Here is a 27,265-nt window from a genome sequence, read left to right as displayed (position 1 = left end):
CGCCGACCTGTGGTTAGCACAAAAAAAAGAGGTGCACCGCCTAAGCGCAGCAGTGCGAGACACATAGATCCGGAGAGCACGCACCAGATCTAGAGTGTGTAGAGCTTTTTCAAAGCGATGAACAGGGGCCGGACAGAAGGAAGGTAAGGTAATGTCCTGGTTAAGGTGGAAGGGAGAGACCACCTTAGGAAGAAAGTCCGGAGTCGGACGGAGAACCACCTTGTCTTGATGAAAGACTAAAAAAGGTGACTCCGAGGAGAGCGCAGCCAAATCAGAGACTCTCCTGAGAGAAGTTATGGCAACCAGAAAGGCCACTTTCTGTGAAAGACGGTACAAAGAAACCTCCCTAAGAGGCTCAAAGGGGGGTTTCTGCAAGACCGTGAGAACAAAGTTAACGCCCCAGGGGTCCAAGGGCCGCCAGTAAGGCGGAATGATGTGAGACGCGCCCTGCATGAAGGTGCGGACCTGAGCTAGCCGAGCGAGACGCCGCTGGAACAGAACTGACAGAGCCGAAACCTGTCCCTTGAGGGAGTTAAGGGACAGTCCTAGCTGCAGACCGGACTGTAGAAAAGACAGAAGGGTCGGCAAGGAGAATGGCCAAGGAGGATGGCCGGTAGAGCGACACCAGGACAGGAAAATTTTCCAAGTCCTGTGATAGATCTTAGCGGAGGAAGACTTACGGGCCCGAGTCATAGTGGAGATGACTTCAGGGGGAATACCAGAAGCCGTCAAAATCCAGGACTCAAGAGCCACGCCGTCAATTTGAGGGCCGCAGAATTCGGGCGGAAAAACGGACCTTGCGAGAGTAGGTCTGGACGATCCGGGAGATGCCATGGCATCTCTACGGACAGATGGAGCAGGTCCGGATACCAAGCTCGCCTGGGCCAGTCCGGTGCAATGAGGATGACTCGACGACCCTCCATTCTGATCTTGCGCAGAACTCTGGGCAAGAGAGCTAGAGGGGGAAACACATAGGACAGACGAAACTGGGACCAGTCCTGAACCAAAGCGTCCGCGGCGAAGGCCTGAGGATCGTGGGAGCGAGCCACGTAAACAGGAACTTTGTTGTTGTGACGGGATGCCATTAGGTCCACGTCCGGAGTGCCCCATTTGCGGCAGATCGACTGAAATACTGCCGGGTGCAGGGACCACTCGCCACCGTCCACGCTTTGACGGATGAGATAATCTGCCTCACAGTTGTCCACGCCTGGGATGTGGACTGCGGATATGGTGGACCTGGAGTCCTCCGCCCATTGAAGAATGCGTTGTACCTCCATCATTGCCAGGCGGCTGCGTGTCCCGCCTTGATGGTTGATGTAGGCAACCGCTGTTGCGTTGTCTGACTGGACTCGAATGTGCCTGCCCGCCAGCCAGCAGATGGTGAAATGCTAGGAGAGCTAGAAGCACGGCTCTGGTTTCCAGCACATTGATTGAAAGGGCTGACTCGGACGGAGTCCAAGTGCCCTGTGCTCTGTGGTGGAGACATACCGCTCCCCAGCCGGATACACTGGCATCTGTGGTGAGAATCACCCAAGACGGGGCCAGGAAGGATCGCCCTTGGGACAGGGAGAGGGGCCGAAGCCACCACTGAAGAGAGCTCTTGGTCCGTGGCGACAGAGCCACTAACCTGTGTAAGGAGGAAGGCCGCTTGTCCCAACAGCGGAGAATGTCCAGCTGCAGGGGGCACAGATGGAACTGGGCAAAGGGAATAGCCTCCATGGACGCCACCATTTGACCCAGCACCTGCATCAGACGCCTGAGGGTATGACGGCGGGGCCTCAAGAGAGAGCGCACCGTCAACTGGAGAGACAGCTGTTTGTCTAAGGGCAACTTCACAAGTGCCGGCAGAGTCTCGAACTGCATCCCTAGGTACTTGAGACTCTGGGTCGGAGTCAGAGTGGATTTGGGAAGATTGACAAGCCACCCGAATTGGGCTAGAGTGGCGAGAGTGAGCGAGACACTCCGCTGACAGTCTGCGCTGGATGGAGCCTTGACTAAAAGGTCGTCCAGGTAAGAGAGCACTGCCAACCCCTGGAGGTGCAGAACCGTAATCACTGCTGCCATGACCTTGGTGAATACCCGAGGGGCCGTGGCTAACCCGAAGGGGAGAGCCACGAATTGGAAATGATCTTCTCCTATTGCAAAGCGTAGCCAACGCTGGTGTGAAACTGCAATTGGCACATGTAGATAGGCATCTCTGATGTCGATGGACGCCAGGAAATCCCCTTGGGTCATTGAGGCAATGACTGATCGCAGAGACTCCATGCGAAAGTTCCGCACTCGAACATGCTTGTTGAGAAGCTTGAGATCCAGGATGGGCCGGAAAGTACCGTCCTTTTTGGGAACGAGGAAGAGGTTTGAGTAAAAACCTCTGAACCGTTCCCGGGCGGGAACTGGTACAATTACTCCGTTTGCTTGCAAGGATGCCACGGCCTGTGAGAAGGCGGCGGCCTTGGAGCAGGGGGGAGTTGAGAGAAAAAATCTGTTTGGGGGGCTAGAAGAGAATTCTATCCTGTAGCCGTGAGATATGATATCTCTCACCCACTGATCGGAAACTTGTTGAAACCAAGCGTCGCCAAAGTGGGAGAGCCTGCCACCGACTAAGGACGTTGCTGGAGCGGGCAGAGTGTCACGAGGAGGCTGCATTAGTGGCAGGACCTCCTGCGGTCTTCTGTGGACGCGCTCTTGGGCGCCAGTTGGATTTCTGGTCCTTAGCTGAGTTAGCGGACGAGGCAGAGGGCTTAGAGGACGACCAGTTGGAGGAACGAAAGCAGCGAAACTTCGACTGAATCCTACCCTGGGCAGGTTTCCTGGTCTTGGTTTGTGGCATGGAAGTACTCTTCCCGCCAGTAGCCTCCTTAATAATTTCATCCAGCTGTTCACCGAACAGCCGGGAACCAGCAAAAGGAAGCCCAGCAAGGTACTTCTTTGAAGAAGCATCTGCCTTCCACTCTCGAAGCCACAAGATCCTGCGGATAACGAGGGAATTAGCCGAAGCCACCGCAGTGCGGTGAGAAGCCTCTAGCATGGCAGACATGGCATAAGATGAAAAAGCTGAAGCTTGAGAAGTTAAGGCAACCATCTCGGGCAGAGATTCCCTGGTGAGGGAATGCATCCCCTCTAGAGAAGCAGAGATGGCTTTGAGGGCCCATACTGCAGCAAAAGTTGGGGAAAACGTGGCCCCCGCCGCTTCATACACGGATTTGGCCAGAAGGTCAATCTGACGGTCAGTGGCATCCCTAAGGGAAGTGCCATCAGCCACCGACACAACGGTCCGGGCTGAGAGCCTAGACACCGGAGGGTCTACCTTTGGGGAGTGAGCCCACTCCTTGACCACCTCAGGTGGAAAGGGAAAACTGTCATCAGAACCACGCTTTGGGAAGCGTTTGTCAGGACAGGCCCTGGGTTTGGTCACAGCGGCCTGAAAACTGGAGTGGTTAAAGAACACACTCTTTACTCTCTTAGGCGAGGTAAACTGGTGCTTTTCTGCCAGAGAGGGTTGCTCCTCTGATACTGGCGGATTGAGATCCAGTACAGAATTAATGGAAGCAATCAAGTCACTAAGTTCTGAGTCACCCTCGGAAAGATCAATGGGGCACATAAAGTTAGCCTCCGAGCCCCCTGTAAAGGCATCCTCCTCATCCTGCGAGTCAGCTCTTGAATCAGAGCCGCGGGATGAGGAGGGAGAGGAAACCCTGCGGCGCTTCTTAGGAAGACGGGGTCTGTGCCCTGATGATGAATCCTCTGTGAGCTCCAGTGGACGGAGGTCAGAGGATAGGGATCCTAAAGGACCCTTAGCAAGAGCATTGGAGGCACCCTGTGAAGGGGGCTGATGCATATTCATCAAAGTCCTGGACAGAAGTCCCATGGACTCAGCAAATGACTGAGAGATAGACCTGGAGAAGGACTCTACCCAGGCCGGGGGTTCAGCCACAGATGCAGAAGCAGCCTGAGAGACCACTGGGGGTGAGACACCAGGCTGTGGCACCTCCAAGTTAGAGCAGACATCACAATGTGGATAGGTGCTCGGTTCAGGCAGCAGGAGCTTACATGCAGAGCATGTAGTATAAAGCTTTGGAGCCTTGCTCCTCGTGTGAGACATGCTGCTGGAGTGTGGAAAACAGCTTCTACAAAGAGAATGAACCCCAGGGAGTATATTCAGAGGTCCAAAACCAGAGACCGGCTGTGGCTTACCAGACCGCTGGAAGCGGTGTTGTGTGCCCTCCAGATCCCGAAGCCCGGACCCCCAATGCACAGCACCTCACCAGGGATGCAGAGTGCAGGATGGCCCAGCGCAGAGTGAACCCTGTCCAAGAAAATGGCCGCTGGAGCGAAGAGAGGGGGCGGGACGGGGGCGTCCCTGTAGGAGAGCGGGAACTGGAGGGCCATAGAGACCTGCAGGGGGGGGGAGTCACGCACAAACAGTGGGGAGTATCCCTCCCCTGTGCAGGACGGCCGCCGGGCGGAGCCGTGCCTGTCCCTCTGCATGAGTGACATGCGAGGGCAAGTAACAGAAACTAGGCCTCCGGCAAAGCCGGGGCCTAAATTTGAGCAGCGAGGCCGACGCGCAGGCACCATCGGTGCGGTTCTCGGGCGAAAAGCCAGAGGACCCGCCGGAAATGCCAGGTCCCTGGGGATGAGTGCTCAGGTCCAGCAGGATCCTCAAAGGGCTGTGGACGGAGACCGATCTCCTGTCAGGCATGGAGACCGCGCTGGCTCCCACTTCAATCCAGAGCCCAGGAGGGATGGTGAAGGAGCACGGCATGTAAGGCTCCAGCCTTGAAAATCAACCTTACAACACCACCGACACAGTGGGGTGAGAAGGGATATGCCGTGAGTCCAGACGTGGACCCGCAGTTCTTCAATCCTTTTCCAAAAAAAAAATTCATATGAGAATGCATGTGTGGATGTATGCCTCCTGAACACAAAGCGATAAACTGGCTGTGACTGGCTCACCAGGGGGTGTATGGCTGAGAGGGAGGAGCTACACTTTTAGGTGTAGTACTTTGTGTGTCCTCCGGAGGCAGAGGCTAAACACCCAAGGTCTGGGTCTCCCAAAGGAACGATAAAGAAATTGATTGGTAAATTGGAACGCGCGGAGTTAAAATTTCGCCTCACAACATAGCCTATGATGCTCTCGGGGTCCAGACGTGTGAGTGTGCAAAATTTTGTGATTGTAGCTGCGACGGTGCAGATGCCAATCCCGGACGGATGGACACACACGCACACACACGCACACGCACAGACACGCACACACACACACACACACACACACGCACACACACACGCACACACGCACGCACACACGCACGCACACACGCACACACGCACTTTATTTACATACAGGAGCCAATCCAGGAAGGCAAAACTGCAGGGGGTGGGAGAAAGCAGCTGACTAAACCAATGATGTGACAGGAGGCGTGTCTCAGACTGCCACAGACTCCTTGTACCTACTTTGGGTAACATTGCACAACTTGGCTATTTTTCAGCTCAGCTTTATTTGAGCAAAGCAGCAAGGAAAGCAAATAGTATGAAATGATCATCTTAAAATCTTAAAAAGAGAACCTGCTACCAGATTTGGCAACTATAAGCTGCGGTCACGACCACTAAGCTTTTATATACCAGATTCTAGATTACTTTATATAAGAGCCCAGGCCGCACTTTATAACGTAAAGAAGGGAATTTTGTTTACTTACCGTAAATTCCTTTTCTTCTAGCTCCTATTGGGAGACCCAGACAATTGGGTGTATAGCTTCTGCCTCCGGAGGCCACACAAAGCATTACACTTAAAAGTGTAAACCCCTCCCCTCTGCCTATACACCCCCCCGTGCATCACGGGCTCCTCAGTTTTGGTGCAAAAGAAGGAAGGAGGAAACTTATAAATTGGTCTAAGGTAAATTCAATCCGAAGGATGTTCGGAGAACTTAAACCATGAACCAAAGAACAATTCAACATGAACAACATGTGTACAAAAAAGAACAACAGCCCGAAGGGAACAGGGGCGGGTGCTGGGTCTCCCAATAGGAGCTAGAAGAAAAGGAATTTACGGTAAGTAAACAAAATTCCCTTCTTCTTTGTCGCTCCATTGGGAGACCCAGACAATTGGGACGTCCAAAAGCAGTCCCTGGGTGGGTAAAAGAATACCCCGGTAATAGAGCCGACAGACGGCCCCTTCCTACAGGTGGGCAACCGCCGCCTGAAGGACTCGCCTACCTAAGCTGGCATCTGCCGAAGCGTAGGTATGCACCTGATAGTGTTTCGTGAAAGTGTGCAGACTCGACCAGGTAGCCGCCTGACACACCTGCTGAGTCGTAGCCTGGTGCCGCAATGCCCAGGACGCACCCACGGCTCTGGTAGAATGGGATTTCAGTCCTGAAGGAACCGGAAGCCCAGAAGAACGGTAGGCTTCAAGAATTGGTTCCTTGATCCACCGAGCCAAGGTTGACTTGGAACCCTGCGACCCTTTACGCTGGCCAGCGACAAGGACAAAGAGCGCATCCGAGCGGCGCAGGGGCGCCGTACGAGAAATGTAGAGCCGGAGTGCTCTCACAAGATCCAACAAGTGCAAATCCTTTTCACACTGGTGAACTGGATGAGGACAAAAAGAAGGTAAGGAGATATCCTGATTGAGATGAAAAGGGGATACCACCTTAGGGAGAAATTCCGGAACCGGACGCAGAACCACCTTGTCCTGGTGAAACACCAGGAAGGGGGCTTTGCATGACAGTGCAGCTAGCTCAGACACTCTGCGAAGTGATGTGACTGCCACTAGGAAGACCACCTTCTGCGAGAGGCGAGAAAGAGAAATATCTCTCATTGGCTCGAAAGGTGGTTTCTGAAGAGCCGTTAGCACCCTGTTCAGATCCCAGGGTTCTAGCGGGCGCTTGTAAGGGGGGACTATGTGGCAAACCCCCTGCAGGAACGTGCGTACCTGCGGAAGCCTTGATAGACGCTTTTGAAAAAATACAGAGAGCGCCGAGACTTGTCCCTTAAGAGAGCCGAGAGACAACCCCTTTTCCATTCCGGATTGAAGGAAGGACAGAAAAGTGGGCAAGGCAAATGGCCAGGGAATAAAACCCTGATCAGAGCACCAGGATAAGAAGATCCTCCACGTCCTGTGGTAGATCTTGGCTGACGTTGGATTCCTGGCCTGTCTCATAGTGGCAATGACCTCTTGAGATAACCCTGAAGACGCTAGGATCCAGGACTCAATGGCCACACAGTCAGGTTGAGGGCCGCAGAATTCAGGTGGAAAAATGGCCCTTGAGACAGCAAGTCTGGTCGGTCTGGTAGTGCCCACGGTGGACCCACCGTGAGATGTCACAGATCCGGGTACCACGACCTCCTCGGCCAGTCTGGGGCGATGAGGATGGCACGGCGGCAGTCGGACCTGATCTTGCGTAACACTCTGGGCAGCAGTGCCAGAGGAGGAAATACATAAGGCAGTCGAAACTGCGACCAATCCTGAACTAATGTGTCTGCCGCCAGCGCTCTGTGATCTTGAGACCGTGCCATGAATGCAGAGACCTTGTTGTTGTGCCGGGACGCCATTAGGTCGACATCCGGCTTCCCCCAGCGGCAACAAATCTCTTGAAAACACGTCCGGGTGAAGAGACCATTCCCCTGCGTCCATGCCCTGGCGACTGAGAAAGTCTGCTTCCCAGTTGTCTACGCCCGGGATGTGAACTGCGGAGATGGTGGATGCTGTGGCTTCCACCCACAGCAGAATCCGCCGAACTTCCTGGAAGGCTTGGCGACTGCGTGTGCCGCCTTGGTGGTTGATGTATGCCACCGCCGTGGCGTTGTCCGACTGAATTCGGATCTGCCTGCCTTCCAGCCACGGATGGAACGCCTTTAGGGCTAGATACACTGCCCTTATCTCCAGAACATTGATCTGAAGGGAGGACTCTGTCGGAGTCCAGGTTCCCTGGGCCCTGTGGTGGAGGAAGACCGCTCCCCACCCTGACAGACTCGCGTCCGTCGTGACCACAGCCCAGGATGGGGGCAGAAACGATTTCCCCTTCGACAAGGAAGTGGGAAGAAGCCACCACTGAAGGGAGGCCTTGGCTGCCCGAGAAAGGGAGACGTTCCTGTCGAGGGACGTCGATTTCCTGTCCCATTTGCGAAGAATGTCCCATTGGAGTGGACGCAGATGAAACTGCGCAAAAGGAACTGCCTCCATTGCTGCCACCATCTTCCCTAGGAAGTGCATGAGGCGTCTCAAGGGGTGCGACTGGGCTCGGAGGAGAGATTGCACCCCTGTCTGTAGTGATCGCTGTTTGTCCAGCGGAAGTTTCACTATCGCTGGGAGAGTATGAAACTCCATCCCGAGGTATGTTAGCGATTGTGTCGGTGACAGTTTTGACTTTGGGAAATTGATGATCCACCCGAACCTCTGGAGAGTCTCCAGAGCAATGTTCAGGCTGTGTTGGCATGCCGCCCGAGAGGGGGCCTTGACAAGGAGATCGTCCAAGTAAGGGATCACTGAGTGTCCCTGAGAGTGTAGGACTGCTACCACTGTTGCCATGACCTTGGTGAAGACCCGTGGGGCTGTTGCCAGGCCGAAAGGCAGTGCCACGAACTGAAGGTGTTCGTCCCCGATGGCGAAACGCAGGAAGCGCTGATGCTCTGGTGCAATCGGCACGTGGAGATAAGCATCCCTGATGTCGATTGAGGCTAGGAAGTCTCCTTGGGACATCGAGGCGATGACTGAGCGGAGAGATTCCATCCGGAACCGCCTGGTTTTCACGTGTCTGTTGAGCGGTTTGAGGTCCAGAACGGGACGGAAAGATCCGTCCTTTTTTGGTACCACAAACAAGTTGGAGTAAAAACCGTGACCCCATTGCTGAAGGGGAACAGGGACAACCACTCCTTCTGCCTTCAGAGTGTTCACCGCCTGAAGAAGAGCATCGGCTCGCTCGGGGGCGGAGATGTTCTGAAGAAACGAATCGGAGGACGAGAATTGAACTCTATCTTGTAACCGTGAGACAGAATGTCTCTCACCCATCGGTCTTGGACATGCGGGTACCAGGCGTCGCAAAAGCGGGAGAGCCTGCCACCGACCGAGGATGCGGTTTGGGGAGTCCGCAAGTCATGAGGAGGCCGCTTTGGGAGCGGTTCCTCCGGCGGTCTTTTTAGGACGTGCCTTAGACCGCCATGAATCGGAGTTCCTCTGACCCTTTTGAGGCCTGTTGGACGAGGAGAATTGAGACCTGCCTGAGGGCCGAAAGGACCGAAACCTCGATTGTACCTTCCGTTGTTGAGGTCTGTTAGGTTTGGACTGGGGTAAGGACGAGTCCTTACCCTTGGATTGTTTAATGATTTCATCCAATTGCTCGCCAAACAGGCGGTCGCCAGAAAACGGCAAACCGGTTAAAAACTTTTTGGAAGCAGAGTCTGCCTTCCATTCACGTAGCCACATGGCCCTGCGGACTGCCACTGAATTGGCGGATGCTACCGCTGTACGGCTCGCAGAGTCCAGTACAGCATTCATGGCGTAGGACGCAAACGCCGACGCCTGAGAGGTTAATGACACAACCTGCGGAGTAGCGGCCCGTGTGACTGCATTAATCTCCGACTGACAAGCTGAGATAGCTTGGAGTGCCCATACGGCTGCAAATGCCGGAGCAAAGGACGCGCCGATAGCCTCATAGATGGATTTCATCAGGAGCTCTATCTGCCTGTCAGTAGCATCCTTGAGTGATGCACCATCTGCCACTGCAACTATGGATCTGGCCGCCAGTCTAGAGACTGGAGGATCCACCTTGGGACACTGAGCCCAACCCTTGACTATGTCAGGGGGGAAGGGATAACGTGTGTCATTAAGGCGCTTAGAAAAGCGCTTGTCCGGAAAAGCTCGGTGTTTCTGGACTGCATCTTTGAAGTCGGAGTGATCAAGAAACGCACTCCGTGTACGTTTGGGAAACCTAAAATGAAATTTCTCCTGCTGAGAAGCTGACTCCTCACTCGGAAGGGCTGGAGGAGAAAGTTCTAACACCTGATTGATGGACGCTATAAGGTCGTTTACTATGGCGTCCCCTTCAGGCGTATCAAGGTTGAGCGCGGCGTCAGGATCAGAACCCTGATCTGCCACATCCGCTTCATCCTCCAGAGAGTCCTCATGCTGAGACCCTGAACAGTGAGATGAAGTCGAGGGAAGCTCCCAGCGAGCTCGCTTAGTCGGTCTGGGACTGCGGTCCGTGTCGGAGTCCTCCCCGTGGGACCTATGAGTCAACCCAGGAGCACTTTGCTGCTCCGACCGAGGGGGGCCTGGGGGCAATGAATCAACAGTGCCCGGGGCCTGTGTTACAGGTCTGGACTGCAAAGCTTCTAGTATCTTAGCAGACAATCTATCCATAGACTCAGAAAGTTTGTCAGCGAATACTGCAAACTCTGTCCCTGTCACCTGGACAGTGGGGGCCGGTGGTTCCACCTGGGCCGGGGGTCCCACCAGTGGCTGAGACTCCGGCTGAGTGAGTGTCACCGGGGCCGAGCATTGCACACAATGAGGGTAGGTGGAACCTGCAGGTAGCATTGCCGCACATGAGGTACAGGTTGCAAAGTAAGCCTGTGCTTTGGCACCCTTGCTTTTTGCGGACGACATGCTGTTGTCTCCTCTTAGAGCAATCAGTGAGGGTATATAGCCAAAAGCTAATAGTGCGGCCGTACAGAGTAAATGTATACACTATAAGCATATAAATATACACTTCGGCACCCAGGGGGGCCAGCACCTAGTAACAGGTGCAGCTTACCGACCGCTCTCAGCGGTTGTGTGACCACCAGATTCCCTGCCTGGGCCTCCCAGAGCTGTGGAGCTCGGAGTTGTCTCCCCTCTGAAGTTCTCCAGCGTCTGAAGTGCTGATAGCAATGGCTGCCGGCGTTCAGAGAGGAGGAGGGAGCCGTGGGCGTGCCTGTAAAAGTGCGGGAATCTGGTGCCCCACGGTGCTCAGTGAGGGGGGAGGAGGATACAAAGTATGCTCCAGCCCTCAGCGCTGACGTCCAGTGCAGCGTCCCGCCCTTACCCCTGACTGGCAGGCCCGGGGGCGGGAATATGCGGTACTAGGCCGCAAAAGCCGGGGACTAAAGTTATAAGCGCGGCCGGCAAACAAGCGCGGTCAGCGCGGTAGTCCCGGCGCACAAACACACCCAGCAGCTGCTGCAGTGTCCATCACACAGGCGCTCTATGCGCCGTCCCCAAGGGGACACAGAGTACCTCAGAGTAGCAGGGCCTTGTCCCTGATGATACCCGGTCTCCTGTCCAGCAGATTCCCTCAGGGGCTGCGGAGGGAGCACGGTCCCAGTGCCTGGTGACCGATTAGGATCCCACTTCACCCAGAGCCCCTAAGGGATGGGGAAGGAAAACAGCATGTGGCTCCTGCCCATGTACCCGCAATGGGTACCTCAACCTTAACAGCACCGCCGACCAGAGTGGGGTGAGAAGGGAGCATGCCGGGAGCCCTGTTATGGGCCCACTTTTCTTCCATCCGATAAAGTCTGCAGCTGCTGCTGACTAAAATGTGGAGCTTGCGTGGATGTGTGCCTCCTTCCACAAAGCAATAACACTGAGGAGCCCGTGATGCACGGGGGGGTGTATAGGCAGAGGGGAGGGGTTTACACTTTTAAGTGTAATGCTTTGTGTGGCCTCCGGAGGCAGAAGCTATACACCCAATTGTCTGGGTCTCCCAATGGAGCGACAAAGAAAATCATTTTTATGATACTCACCTGGGGGGGGGGTGGCGCGGTCTGGTTCAATGGGTGTTGCTGCTCTCCGGTCAATCGCACCCTCTCAGCTGCGATCTATGTCCTCCTCCTATCCAGCCCAACCCAAAGTACTGTAATGTGCAGGCGTGAGGAAAGGTTACAGATCTCCCGCACATGCGCACTACTCAGGGCAGATCAAAGTGTGCCTGCGCAGGAACTCAGTGCAGTCTAGTGTGGATGATGTAGGACGAGTCATGCACATAGGACTCAGAATAAGGAGCACAGCAATCGCCGCGGAGAGGAGGTGCTGGACCGGAAAGGAGAGACACCCATCGGACCGGACTGCCCCATGGCAAGTATTATTAGTGTTTTTTTACGTTCTCCAGAGCAGCCTGGGCTCTTATATACAGTATTCCAGAAAGCTGTATATAAGAGCCCACTGGTGGTGGCCGCAGCTTATAAGGCAAAAACCTGGTGACAGGTTCCCTTTAAATACATGTCAGGGACAAGACAAAACATAGAGGCTTACATTACCTGTATGCATTACGAATATGTTCTGGAGGAATCATAACGCGGTCAGATTTCAGCACATGATGGACCAGTTCAGATAAATGGTAGCTTTTACAGCGGATTAATTCCTTCGCAGAAATCTCAATATCGCAAATTATTCGACCACATGCTGCATTTCTTTCAGCAAAACCACTCCGACCCTATGGGTAATAAATGTTAATTTTAAAAAAAAAAAAAAAAAAACCCACAATTACAAAAGACACAATGAGAAACGCTATACAACAAGTAGTTAAAGGGTCACCAGGTTTTTTCTGCCAATCAGTGGTGAAAACAAGGTTGGACTATATAGCAGCAGGCCAAATAGTCCACTAGTGAAAATCTAAAACTAGTAAAAACAGGGATCTCATGAAAACTACAGAGCCCGGTCCAGTAAGTGATACATGGCTGGATTAGGGGCTTCTAACCCCACATCGTGCTGCTCTCATATTACATATCAAAAACATGGCAACAGATATCCTTTAAAAAACGCTCCTCAAAAGGAAAAGAAGGGAATTTTGTTTACTTACCGTAAATTCCTTTTCTTCTAGCTCCAATTGGGAGACCCAGACAATTGGGTGTATAGCTTCTGCCTCCGGAGGCCACACAAAGTATTACACTTAAAAGTGTAAAGCCCCTCCCCTTCTGCCTATACACCCCCCGTGCATCACGGGCTCCTCAGTTTTGGTGCAAAAGCAGGAAGGAGGAAACTTATAAATTGGTCTAAAGTAAATTCAATCCGAAGGAAGTTCGGAAAACTGAAAACCATTCAACATGAACAACATGTGTACACAAAGAACAACAGCCCGAAGGGAACAGGGGCGGGTGCTGGGTCTCCCAATTGGAGCTAGAAGAAAAGGAATTTACGGTAAGTAAACAAAATTCCCTTCTTCTTTGTCGCTCCATTGGGAGACCCAGACAATTGGGACGTCCAAAAGCAGTCCCTGGGTGGGTAAAATAATACCTCATAATAGAGCCGTAAAACGGCCCCTTCCTACAGGTGGGCAACCGCCGCCTGAAGGACTCGCCTACCTAGGCTAGCATCTGCCGAAGCATAGGTATGCACCTGATAGTGTTTCGTGAAAGTGTGCAGGCTCGACCAGGTAGCCGCCTGACACACCTGCTGAGCCGTAGCCTGGTGCCGCAAAGCCCAGGATGCCCCCACGGCTCTGGTAGAATGGGCCTTCAGCCCTGAGGGAACCGGAAGCCCAGAAGAACGGTAGGCTTCGAGAATTGGTTCCTTGATCCACCGAGCCAGGGTTGATTTGGAAGCCTGTGACCCTTTACGCTGGCCAGCGACAAGGACAAAGAGTGCATCCGAGCGGCGCAGGGGTGCCGTACGAGAAATGTAGAGTCTGAGTGCTCTCACCAGATCTAACAAGTGCAAATCCTTTTCACATTGGTGAACTGGATGAGGACAAAAAGAGGGTAAGGAGATATCCTGATTGAGATGAAAGGGGGATACCACCTTAGGGAGAAATTCCGGAACCGGACGCAGAACCACCTTGTACTGGTGAAACACCAGGAAAGGGGCTTTGCACGACAACGCTGCTAGCTCAGACACTCTCCGAAGTGATGTGACTGCTACTAGGAAGACCACTTTCTGCGAAAGGCGTGAAAGAGAAATATCCTTCATTGGCTCGAAAGGTGGTTTCTGAAGAGCCATCAGCACCCTGTTCAGATCCCAGAGTTCTAACGGACGCTTGTAAGGAGGGACTATGTGACAAACTACCTGTGGAAGTCTGGCTAGGCGCTTCTGAAAAAACACAGAGAGCGCTGAGACTTGTCCCTTAAGGGAGCCGAGCGACAAACCTTTTTCCAATCCGGATTGAAGGAAGGAAAGAAAAGTGGGCAAGGCAAATGGCCAGGGAGTAAAACCCTGATCAGAGCACCAGGATAAGAATATCCTCCACGTCCTGTGGTAGATCTTGGCGGACGTTGGTTTCCTAGCCTGTCTCATAGTGGCAATGACCTCTTGAGATAACCCTGAAGACGCTAGGATCCAGGACTCAATGGCCACACAGTCAGGTTGAGGGCCGCAGAATTCAGATGGAAAAACGGCCCTTGAGACAGTAAGTCTGGTCGGTCTGGTAGTGCCCACGGTTGGCCCACCGTGAGATGCCACAGATCCGGGTACCACGACCTCCTCGGCCAGTCTGGAGCGACGAGGATGGTGCGGCGGCAGTCGGACCTGATCTTGCGTAACACTCTGGGCAACAGTGCCAGAGGAGGAAACGCATAAGGCAGTTGAAACTGCGACCAATCCTGAACTAAGGCGTCTGCCGCCAGAGCTCTGTGATCTTGAGACCTTGCCATGAATGCCGGGACCTTGTTGTTGTGCCGGGACGCCATTAGGTCGACGTCCGGCATCCCCCAGCGGCAACAGATCTCTTGAAACACGTCCGGGTGAAGGGACCATTCCCCTGCGTCCATGCCCTGGCGACTGAGAAAGTCTGCTTCCCAGTTTTCTACGCCCGGGATGTGAACTGCGGATATGGTGGAGGCTGTGGCTTCCACCCACAGCAGAATCCGCCGGACTTCCTGGAAGGCTTGCAGACTGCGTGTTCCGCCTTGGTGGTTGATGTATGCCACCGCGGTGGAGTTGTCCGACTGAATTCGGATCTGCTTGCCTTCCAGCCACGGCTGGAACGCCTTTAGGGCAAGATACACTGCCCTTATCTCCAGAACATTGATCTGAAGGGAGGACTCTGGCTGAGTCCAGGTACCCTGAGCCCTGTGGTGGAGAAAGACCGCTCCCCACCCTGATAGACTCGCGTCCGTCGTGACCACCGCCCAGGATGGGGGTAGGAAGGATTTCCCCTTCGACAATGAAGTGGGAAGAAGCCACCACCGAAAGGAGGCTTTGGCTGCCTGAGAAAGAGAGACGTTCCTGTCGAGGGACGTCGACTTCCCGTCCCATTTGCGGAGAATGTCCCATTGAAGTGGACGCAGATGAAACTGCGCAAAAGGAACTGCCTCCATTGCTGCTACCATCTTCCCTAGGAAGTGCATGAGGCGCCTCAAGGGGTGTGACTGGCCTTGAAGGAGAGATTGCACCCCTGTCTGTAGTGAACGCTGTTTGTCCAGCGGAAGCTTCACTATCGCTGAGAGAGTATGAAACTCCATGCCAAGATATGTCAGTGATTGGGCCGGTGTCAGATTTGACTTTGGGAAATTGATGATCCACCCGAATCTCTGGAGAGTCTCCAGAGCAATGTTCAGGCTGTGTTGGCATGCCACTTGAGAGGGTGCCTTGACCAGCAGATCGTCTAAGTAAGGGATCACCGAGTGTCCCTGAGAGTGTAGGACTGCTACTACTGTTGCCATGACCTTGGTGAAGACCCGTGGGGCTGTCGCCAGGCCGAAAGGCAGTGCCACGAACTGAAGGTGTTCGTCCCCTATGGCGAAACGCAGGAAGCGCTGATGCTCTGGTGCAATCGGTACGTGGAGATAAGCATCTTTGATGTCGATTGATGCTAGGAAATCTCCTTGGGACATTGAGGCGATGACGGAGCGGAGCGATTCCATCCGGAACCGCCTGGTTTTTACGTGTTTGTTGAGCAGTTTTAGGTCCAGAACAGGATGGAAAGATCCGTCCTTTTTTGGCACCACAAACAAGTTGGAGTAAAAACCGTGACCCTGTTGCTGAAGAGGAACAGGGATCACCACTCCTTCTGCCTTCAGAGTGCACACCGCCTGAAGAAGAGCATCGGCTCGCTCGGGGGGCGGAGATGTTCTGAAGAAACGAGTCGGAGGACGAGAGCCGAACTCTATCCTGTAACCGTGAGACAGAATGTCTCTCACCCATCGGTCTTGGACATGTGGCAGCCAGGCGTCGCAAAAGCGGGAGAGCCTGCCACCGACCGAGGATGCGGTGTGAAGAGGCCGAAAGTCATGAGGAGGCCGCTTTGGGAGCGGCTCCTCCGGCGGTCTTTTTAGGACGTGACTTAGACCGCCATGAATCGGAGTCCCTCTGACCCTTCTGTGGCCTGTTGGACGAGGAGAATTGAGACCTGCACGCGGGCCGAAAGGACCGAAACCTCGATTGTACCTTCCGTTGTTGAGGTCTGTTTGGTTTGGACTGGGGTAAGGATGAGTCCTTTCCCTTGGATTGTTTAATGATTTCATCCAATCGCTCACCAAACAGGCGGTCGCCAGAAAATGGCAAACCGGTTAAGAACTTTTTGGAAGCAGAGTCTGCCTTCCATTCACGTAGCCACATGGCCCTGCGGACTGCCACCGAATTAGCGGAAGCTACCGCCGTACAGCTCGCAGAGTCCAGGACAGCATTAATGGCGTAGGACGCAAACGCCGACGCCTGAGAGGTTAAGGACACCACCTGCGGAGCAGAGGCACGTGTGACTGCATTAATCTGCGAGTGACAAGCTGAGATAGCTTGGAGTGCCCATACGGCTGCGAATGCCGGAGCAAAGGACGCGCCGATAGCTTCATAGATGGATTTCAACCAGAGCTCCATCTGTCTGTCAGTGGCATCTTTGAGTGAAGCCCCATCTTCCACGGCAACTATGGATCTAGCCGCCAGTCTGGAGACTGGAGGATCCACCTTGGGACACTGAGCCCAACCCTTGACAACGTCAGGGGGGAAGGGATAACGTGTGTCCTTAAGGCGCTTAGAAAAGCGCTTATCTGGACAAGCTCGGTGTTTCTGGACTGCCTCTCTGAAGTCGGAGTGATCCAGAAACGTACTCATTGTACGCTTGGGAAATCTAAAATGGAATTTCTCCTGCTGAGAAGCTGACTCCTCAATTGGAGGAGCTGGGGGAGAAAGATCCAACACCTGATTGATGGACGCTATAAGGTCATTCACTATGGCGTCTCCCTCAGGTGTATCTAGGTTGAGAGCGGCCTCAGGATCAGAATCCTGATCTGCCACCTCCGCTTCATCCTCTAGAGAGTCCTCCTGCTGAGACCCTGAGCAGTGTGATGAAGTCGAGGGAAGCTCCCAGCGAGCCCGCTTAGGCGGTCTGGGACTGCGGTCCGTGTCAGAGACCTCACCCTGGGAGCTATGAGTCACCCCAGGAGCACTTTGCTGCTCCAACCGAGGGGGGCCTGGGGTCAATGATTCAACAGTGCCCGGGGCCTGTGTTACCGGCCTGGACTGCAAGGCTTCTAGTATCTTAGCAGACCATTTATCCATACTCTCAGAAAGTTTGTCAGCAAATACTGCAAACTCCGTCCCTGTCACCTGGACAGTGGTAGCAGGTGGTTCCACTTGGGCCACCAGTAGCAGAGGCTCCGGCTGAGTAAGTGCCACAGGGGCCGAGCATTGCACACAATGAGGGTAGGTGGAACCTGCCGGTAGTATAGCCGCACATGAGGTACAGGTTGCAAAGTAAGCCTGTGCTTTGGCACCCTTGCTTTTTGCGGACGACATGCTGTTGTCTCCTCTGAGTACAATCCGGGAGGGTATATAGCCAAAAATCAACAGTGCGACCGTACAGAGTAAATGTATAGCATATAAGTATATATATATATATACACTTCGGCACCCAGGGGGGCCAGCACCTAGAAACAGGTGCTGCTTACCGACCGCCCAAAGCGGTTGTGTGACCACCAGATTCCCTGCCTGGGCCTCCCAGAGCCGTGTTGTCTCTCCTCTCCAGCTTCAGAAGTGCTGACAGGAATGGCTGCCGACGTTCTGTGAGGAGGAGGGGGCCGTGGGCGTGCCCTAGAAAGTGCGGGAATCTGGTGCCCCACGGTGCTCAGTGAGGGGGGAGGAGGATACAAAGTATGCTCCAGCCCTCAGCGCTGACGTCCTGTGCAGCGTCCCGCCCTTACCCTGACTGGCAGGCCCGGGGGCGGGAATATGCGGTACTAGGCCGCAAAAGCCGGGGACTAAAGTTATAAGCGCGGCCGGCAAATAAGCGCGGTCAGCGCGGTAGTCCCGGCGCACTAACACACCCAGCAGTGCTGCAGCGTGTATGACACAAGCGCTCCATGCGCCGTCCCCAAGGGGACACAGAGTACCTCACAGTAGCAGGGCCTTGTCCCTGACGATACCCGGCTGCTGTCCAGCAGATTCCCCAGGGGCTGCGGAGGGAGCACGGTCCCAGTGCCTGGAGACCGATTAGGATCCCACTTCACCCAGAGCCCTTAAGGGATGGGGAAGGAAAACAGCATGTGGCTCCTGCCTATGTACCCGCAATGGGTACCTCAACCTTAACAGCACCGCCGACCAGAGTGGGGTGAGAAGGGAGCATGCCGGGGGCCCTGTTATGGGCCCTCTTTTCTTCCATCCGATATAGTCAGCAGCTGCTGCTGACTAAATTGTGGAGCTATGCGTGCATGTGTGCCTCCTTCGCACAAAGCATAAAAACTGAGGAGCCCGTGATGCACGGGGGGGTGTATAGGCAGAAGGGGAGGGGCTTTACACTTTTAAGTGTAATACTTTGTGTGGCCTCCGGAGGCAGAAGCTATACACCCAATTGTCTGGGTCTCCCAATGGAGCGACAAAGAAAAAAGGTCAACAGAATACAATTATCGAGTAAAAGAAAAAAACAACAACTCACATTTTATTAAAATATCTTTAAATAGTGTTTGAGTTATTTTTTTTATTATAGAATAAATTAAAGTACAAAATTATGAAGAGCATTATATGTAGTGTGGGCATCAACTATGGACGTGTGTAAATATCTACCTATATGTCATGCCTGACAAGGAGTCCTCTTATGGTGGCTTGCACATAACTTACCCCAAGTTTTGGCATAGTTGATCGTCTTAGGCGACCAATTTTTGACCAAAATGGAACTTTACATAAATTAATCCTTTGAAGCAAGACTTCAAGATCAAAGCCATAGATATCATGACCCTAAAAGAAAAAAAATAAATATAAATCAGTGCAAGTAAAGTAAGTAAAGTATGTTATCAAAACTAACCAATTCCATACAAGAACTGTTAACCCCTTTCACCCCCCAGGCGTTTTCCCATTTTTTATTTTTTTTTTTTTTTGCTCCCCTTCTTCCGAGAGCCGTAACTATATTTTTTCCGTCAATCTTGCCATATGAAGGTTTGTTTTTTGCGGGACGAGTTGTACTTTTAAATGAAACCCTAAATTTTACCATATGGTGTACTGTAAAACAGCAAAAAAATTCCAAGTGTGGAAAAACTGCAAAGAAGGGAATTTTGTATACTTACCGTAAATTCCTTTTCTTCTAGCTCCAATTGGGAGACCCAGACAATTGGGTGTATAGCTACTGCCTCCGGAGGCCACACAAAGTATTACACTCAAAAGTGTAAGGCCCCTCCCCTTCTGGCTATACACCCCCAGTGGGATCACTGGCTCACCAGTTTAGTGCAAAAGCAAGAAGGAGGAAAGCCAATAACTGGTTTAAAGACCAATTCAATCCGAAGAAACATCGGAGAACTGCAACCATTCACATGAACAACATGTGTACCGAAAAAAACCCTAAGAAAACAGGGCGGGTGCTGGGTCTCCCAATAGGAGCTAGAAGAAAAGGAATTTACGGTAAGTAACAAAATTCCCTTCTTCTTCGGCGCTCCATTGGGAGACCCAGACGATTGGGACGTCCAAAAGCTGTCCCTGGGTGGGTAAAGAAATACCTCATGTTAGAGCTGCAAAGACAGCCCTCCCCTACGGGGAGGCAACTGCCGCCTGCAGGACTCTTCTACCTAGGCTGGCGTCCGCCGAAGCATAGGTATGCACCTGATAATGTTTGGTGAAAGTGTGCAGACTCGACCAGGTAGCTGCCTGGCACACCTGTTGAGCCGTAGCCTGGTGTCGTAATGCCCAGGACGCACCCACGGCTCTGGTAGAATGGGCCTTCAGCCCTGATGGAACCGGAAGCCCAGCAGAACGGTAGGCTTCAAGAATTGGTTCTTTGATCCATCGAGCCAGGGTGGCCTTGGAAGCCTGCGACCCTTTGCGCTTACCAGCGACAAGGACAAAGAGTGCATCCGAGCGGCGCAGGGGCGCCGTGCGGGAAATGTAGATTCTGAGTGCTCTCACCAGATCCAACAAATGTAGATCCTTTTCATACCGATGAACTGCATGCGGATAAAAGGAAGGCAAGGAGATATCCTGATTAAGGTGAAAAGAGGATACCACCTTAGGGAGAAACTCCTGAATGGGGCGAAGCACCACCTTGTCCTGGTGGAACACCAGGAAGGGAGCTTTGCATGACAGCGCTGCTAGTTCAGACACTCTCCGAAGAGACGTGACCGCTACCAGAAAAACCACTTTCTGTGAGAGTCGAGAAAGTGACACATCCCTCAGGGGCTCGAAAGGCGGCTTCTGGAGAGCAACAAGGACCTTGTTTAGATCCCACGGATCTAACGGCCGCCTGTACGGAGGTACGATATGACACACCCCCTGCAAGAACGTGCGCACCTTAGAAAGTCGCGCTAGACGCTTCTGAAAAAACACGGATAGTGCTGAAACTTGCCCTTTAAGGGAGCCGAGCGACAAGCCCTTTTCCAACCCAGATTGCAGGAAGGAAAGAAAGACAGGTAACGCGAATGGCCAGGGGGATACTCCTTGTGCAGAGCACCAGGATAAGAAAATCTTCCACGTTCTGTGGTAGATCTTAGCAGAAGTGGACTTCCTAGCCTGTCTCATGGTGGCCACGACCCCTTGGGGTAATCCTGAAGACGCTAGGATCCAGGACTCAATGGCCACACAGTCAGGTTCAGGGCCGCAGAATTCCGATGGAAAAACGGCCCTTGGGACAGTAAGTCTGGACGGTCTGGTAGTGCCCACGGTTGGCCTACCGTGAGATGCCACAGATCCGGGTACCACGACCTCCTCGGCCAGTCTGGGGCGACGAGTATGACGCGGCCGCAATCGGATCTGATCTTGCGTAACACTCTGGGCAGGAGTGCCAGAGGTGGAAACACATAAGGGAGCCGGAACTGCGACCAATCTTGCACTAAGGCGTCTGCCGCCAGAGCTCTTTGATCGCGAGACCGCGCTATGAAGGTCGGGACCTTGTTGTTGTGCCGAGACGCCATTAGGTCGACGTCCGGCACCCCCCAGCGGCGGCAGATTTCCTGAAACACGTCCGGGTGAAGGGACCATTCCCCTGCGTCCATGCCCTGGCGACTGAGGAAGTCTGCTTCCCAGTTTTCTACGCCCGGGATGTGAACTGCTGATATGGTGGATGCTCTTTCCTCCACCCACATCAGAATCCGCCGGACTTCCTGGAAGGCTTGCCGACTGCGTGTCCCTCCTTGGTGGTTGATGTATGCCACCGCTGTGGAGTTGTCCGACTGAATTCGGATTTGCTTTCCTTCCAGCCACTGCTGGAAGGCCAATAGGGCAAGATACACTGCCCTGATTTCCAGAACATTGATCTGAAGTGTGGACTCCTGCTGAGTCCACGTCCCTTGAGCCCTGTGGTGGAGAAAAACTGCTCCCCACCCTGACAGACTCGCGTCTGTCGAGACCACTGCCCAGGATGGGGGCAGGAACGATCTTCCCTGTGATAATGAGGTGGGGAGAAGCCACCATTGCAGAGAGTCCTTGGCCGTCTGAGAAAGGGAGACTTTCCTGTCTAGGGAAGTCGTCTTCCCGTCCCATTGGCGGAGAATGTCCCATTGAAGTGGGCGCAGATGAAACTGCGCGAACGGGACTGCCTCCATTGCTGCCACCATCTTCCCTAGGAAGTGCATGAGGCGCCTTAAGGGGTGCGACTGACCCTGAAGGAGAGACTGCACCCCTGTCTGTAGAGACCGCTGCTTGTCCAGCGGAAGCTTCACCATCGCTGAGAGAGTATGAAACTCCATGCCAAGATACGTTAGTGATTGAGTCGGTGCCAGGTTTGACTTTGAAAAGTTGATGATCCACCCGAAAGTCTGGAGAGTCTCCAGCGCAACATTCAGGCTGTGTTGGCATGCCTCTTGAGAGGGTGCTTTGACAAGTAGATCGTCCAAGTAAGGGATCACCGAGTGTCCCTGAGAATGCAAGACTGCTACCACTGCTGCCATGACCTTGGTGAAAACCCGTGGTGCTGTCGCCAGACCAAATGGCAGAGCTACGAACTGGAGATGGTCGTCTCCTATCACGAAACGTAGAAAACGTTGGTGCTCTGTAGCAATCGGCACGTGGAGATAAGCATCTTTGATGTCTATTGATGCAAGGAAATCTCCTTGAGACATTGAGGCAATGACGGATCGGAGGGATTCCATCCGGAACCGCCTGGCGTTCACATGCTTGTTGAGCAGCTTTAGGTCCAGAACAGGACGGAACGAGCCGTCCTTTTTTGGAACCACGAAGAGATTGGAGTAAAAACCTTGCCCTTGTTCCTGCAGAGGAACAGGGATCACCACTCCTTCTGCTTTTAGTGAGCACACCGCCTGCAGAAGGGCATCTGCTCGGTCGGGATGTGGGGAGGTTCTGAAGAACCGAGGCGGAGGACGAGAACTGAATTCTATCCTGTACCCGTGAGACAAAATGTCTGCTACCCACCGGTCTTTGACCTGTGGCAGCCAAATGTCGCAAAAGCGGGAGAGCCTGCCACCGACCGAGGATGCGGAGGGATGAGGCCGAAAGTCACGAGGCAGCCGCCTTGGAAGCGGTTCCTCCGGTTGCTTTCTTGGGGCGTGACTGAGCCCGCCAGGAATCTGAGCTCCTTTGTTCCTTCTGAGTCCCTTTGGACGAGGAGAATTGGGTCTTGCTGGAGCCTCGAAAGGACCGAAACCTCGACTGCCACTTCCTCTGTTGAGGTTTGCTTGATCTGGGCTGGGGTAAGGAGGAGTCCTTACCCTTGGATTGCTTAATGATTTCAGCCAATTGTTCACCAAACAGTCTATCTACAGATAGCGGCAAGCTGGTTAAACATTTTTTGGAAGCAGAATCCGCTTTCCATTCCTTTAACCACAAGGCTCTGCGCAAGACAACAGAGTTGGCAGACGCAATTGAGGTACGGCTTGTAGAGTCCAGGACAGCGTTGATAGCGTAAGTCGCAAACGCAGACATTTGCGAGGTTAGGAACGCTACTCGCGGCACTGCTGGACATATGATAGAGTCCACCTGTGCCAGGCCAGCTGAAATAGCTTGGAGTGCCCACACGGCCGCGAATGCTGGAGCAAACGACGCGCCAATAGCTTCATAGACAGACTTTAACCAAAGGTCCATCTGTCTGTCATTGGCATCTTTAAGTGAAGCCCCATCTTCCACTGCAACTATGGATCTAGCTGCAAGCCTGGAGATTGGGGGATCCACCTTTGGACACTGGGTCCAGCGTTTGACCACGTCAGGGGGAAAGGGATAACGTGTATCCTTAAGACGTTTGGAGAAACGCTTATCTGGGTAGGCATGGTGTTTCTGGACTGATTCTCTGAAGTCAGCGTGGTCCAGAAAAGTACTCAGTTTAGGCTTGGGATACCTGAAATGGAACTTCTCCTGCTGTGCAGCTGCCTCCTCTGCAGAAGGGGCTGGGGGAGAAATATCCAACAGTCTATTGATGGCCGCTATAAGGTCATTTACCATGGCGTCACCATCAGGAGTATCCAGATTGAGAGCGGTTTCAGGATTAGACTCCTGATCACCCTCCTCTGTCTCATGTAGAGACTCTTCTCGCTGAGACCCTGATCCGCGTGATGACGTGGGGGGTCTCTCCCAGCGAGCACGCTTAGGCTGCCTGGGACTGTCATCTGAATCAGAGCCGTCAGGCTGAGATTCCTGGGACCCCCTTGAAGCACTGATTAACTCCAACTGAGGGGGACCGGGGAACATTGCCGCAGCAGTGTCCATGGACTGAGTAACTGGCCTGGCCTGCAAGGTCTCTAGGATTTTTGTCATAGTGACAGACATCCTGTCAGCAAAAACAGCAAACTCTGTCCCCGTCACCGGGACAGGGTTCACCGGCGACTCTGCCTGGGCCACTACCACCATAGGCTCCGGCTGACGAAGTGGCACCGTGACCGAACATTGCACACAATGGGGGTCATTGTAACCTGCCGGTAGATTAGCCCCACAAGCGGCACAAGCAGCGTTCACAGCCTGTGTCTTGGCACCCTTGCGTTTTGTAGATGACATGTTGTCGTCTCCTCAGAGCAATAGGGGTATACAGCCAAGAAGCGACTTTACAGTGCAATATATATATATACATCTGGTACAGGAAAAAGTACACTAAATAACACTGTGGCACTAGTGGGGCCAGCACGAATGTGCTGCTTACCGCCCGCTTAACGCGGGTGTGTGGTCGCCAGAAATCCCTTGTCTGGGTCTCCCAGAGCCTGTGTCCGTTCCCCAGCCAGACTGCATGCAGGAATGGCTGCCGGCGTCTCTGTGGAGGGGGGGCGGGCCCTGGGTGTGCTCAGACAAAAAGCGGGAAACCTGCGTCCCACTGTGCTCAGTGAGAGGGCTGGAGCATGTAAATAAGGCTCCAGCCCTCGGCGCTGACGATTGCACAACGCCTGTCCCCTTCCCTGATTGACAGGGAGGGGGCGGGAACGAAGCGGAGCTAGGCCGCAAAAGCCGGGGACTAGATTTATAAGCGCCGCCGTCGTAAAAGCACGGTCGGCGCTAAGTCCCCGGCGCACTACAAGTCCCAGCCGCGCCGCCGCTCCCGGAGCGGCCGGCGCGGTAGTTCCCAACACATAAAGTCACTCAGCTAAGCTGCAGTGACTCAAACCCCAGCGCGCAGCGCTACTGTCCCCGGCGCACTAGCACACCCAGCAAGTCTGGAGTGTGCGCGGCCAGTCCATAGGGGGACACAGAGTACCTGAATGTTGCAGGGCCTTGTCCCTGAACGGTACCCCGGCTCCTTATCCAGCAGGTTCAATGGGTCTGTGGACGGAGCCCGGCCTCAGGGCTTGGAGGCCGGTAAGATCCCACTTCCTCAGAGCCCCTCCGGGGGATGGGGAAGGAAAACAGCATGTGGGCTCCCGCCTCCGTACCCGCAATGGGTACCTCAACCTTACAAACCGCAAGTGGGGTGAGAAGGGAGCATGCTGGGGGCCCTATATGGGCTCTCTTTTCTTCCATCCGATATAGTCAGCAGCTACTGCTGACTAAACAGTGGAGCTATGCGTGGATGTCTGACCTCCTTCGCACAAAGCAGAAAAACTGGTGAGCCAGTGATCCCACTGGGGGTGTATAGCCAGAAGGGGAGGGGCCTTACACTTTTTAGTGTAATGCTTTGTGTGGCCTCCGGAGGGCAGTGCTATACACCCAATCGTCTGGGTCTCCCAATGGAGCGCCGAAGAAAAGTGTGATCGCACAATAGTTATTCACCATGTTCACTAAATGGTAAAACTGATGTGTCATTGTGATGCCTGAGGTTGCTGCGAGTTTGTAGAGACCAAACATGTATAGGTTTACTTGTATCTAAGGGGTTAAAAAAAATATTACAAGTTTGTCCAAAAAAAAAAAAAAGGCGCACGTTTTGCACCATTTTCCAAAACCTGTAGCGTTCTCATTTTTTGGGATCTATGGCTCAGTGATGACTTATTTTTTGCGTCTCGAGCTGACATTTTTAATGGTACCATTTTTGTGCAGATGCAACATTTTGATCGCCTGTTATTGCAATTTGCGCAAAACTTGCGGCAACCAAAAAGCGTAATTTTGGCGTTTGGAAATTTTTTGCCACTATGCCGTTTATCAATCGGATTAATTGATTTTATATTTTGATAGATCGGGCATTTCTGAACGTGGCAATGCCAAATATGTGTATATTTTTTATTTTTTTAACCCTTTAATTTTCAATGGGGCAAAAGGGGGGTGATTTGAACTTTTAGGTTTTTTTAATTTTTTAAATTTTTTTTTTACTTTTTTTTTATTTTACTAGTCCCCCTAGGGGGCTATATAGATCAGCAATCCGATCGCTCTGCACTATCTGCAGATCTCAGCTACAGAGCCAAGATCTGCAAATATGCTGCTGCTTTACTCTCCGTGCTGGCACTAAAGCAGCACTGAGAGAAAGTGACTCATGTTAGCTACAGGCGTCATCACATGACCATGTGCTACCATGGCAACCACAGGACGTCATGTGATCATGCACGTGACTTCCGGTGGGGGCAGCAGTAAGTAAAAGTAATGGCTGCGCACATATACATCTCGCTGCCAGATTTGGCAGCGAGATGAAAGGGGTTAAAAGTTGCGGGTGGAAAGGGATTCCATTCGTAACTTGCAGGCACACATGTCAGCTGTTGAAATCAGCTATATGTGCAGATGATAGTGACATAATCCATGACGTACCCAGTACGTCATGGGTCGTTAAGGGGTTAAAGAGAGCCAGTCGCCTTGTGCATAGACAAAGAGAAGCTGAGAAGTGTGTTGGAAAACATTCAGTATATGGGCTCGCTCACATTTCATCCGATAGCACTAGCTCCAATGTTATACTATGGTGCAGTGTCAATCAGCTCTTGTTTTCTCATGCTGATTCAGTAAGTGCACGCTGCGAGAGCAGCATATATTGGATGGCGCACACCCGTTCAAGTCTACGGGTGCGCGGAAATGAGTGGACTGCGCTCGGATGACATCTGAGAACAGTCTGATATCCACGAGCTCCTAGAATGGAGAAGATGGAGAACTCTTGTTCCCCTCACACTGTGCTCAGATTCACAGGGAGGTCAAGTTTGGTCAGTTACCAGGGTGTAGAATATAATTTAAATTTTTAATTTTTTTTTTTTTTTTTTTTTACTTTCTAACAAATGGGTTTTGCAGTGACTTTTTCACCTGATATGCAGATTTTTTTACTTCTACTTTAAACTCAATGTGGAAATTTTGACAAATTTACACGATACAGGTATAATGTTTACGCAAGGATATTTTTCCATAGTTTGGGAATCAGATTTGTTGACCAGTTCAAGACTGAGCCCTTTTGCCCTATTCCTGACCAGACAGGATTTTATCATACATGCAGGTTCAAGATCAATAAAATTTCTCATTCAGAAATTCAAGTATTTTTTGTGTAATTTTCCCTTTTTTATTTTTGCTAAAATCGGTGGAAAGAAGGGAATTTTGTTACTTACCGTAAATTCCTTTTCTTCTAGCTCCTATTGGGAGACCCAGACGATTGGGTGTATAGCACTGCCT

The 27,265-nt window shown here is 52.7% G+C and overlaps 1 protein-coding gene across 3 annotated transcripts in view; it reads right to left on the bottom strand.

The window, feature by feature from the left end:
• Positions 1–27,265, bottom strand: part of POLA1 (DNA polymerase alpha 1, catalytic subunit) — a 513,667-nt gene that overhangs the window by 331,326 nt on the left and 155,076 nt on the right. For all 3 annotated transcript variants that reach the window (XM_075335453.1, XM_075335456.1, XM_075335455.1), the window contains exons 18-19: positions 18,959–19,075; positions 12,235–12,410 (exon numbers count right to left, since the gene is read on the bottom strand). In XM_075335453.1, the coding sequence (XP_075191568.1) occupies positions 12,235–12,410; positions 18,959–19,075 (293 nt within the window). The remainder of the gene's footprint in view (positions 1–12,234; positions 12,411–18,958; positions 19,076–27,265) is intronic.

This window comes from Anomaloglossus baeobatrachus, chromosome 2, assembly GCF_048569485.1.
Source record: "Anomaloglossus baeobatrachus isolate aAnoBae1 chromosome 2, aAnoBae1.hap1, whole genome shotgun sequence".
In the NCBI taxonomy this organism is placed as follows: domain Eukaryota; kingdom Metazoa; phylum Chordata; class Amphibia; order Anura; family Aromobatidae; genus Anomaloglossus; species Anomaloglossus baeobatrachus.
Note: the sequence above shows the minus strand (reverse complement) of the source record. Positions and strands in the feature narration are given on the sequence as shown.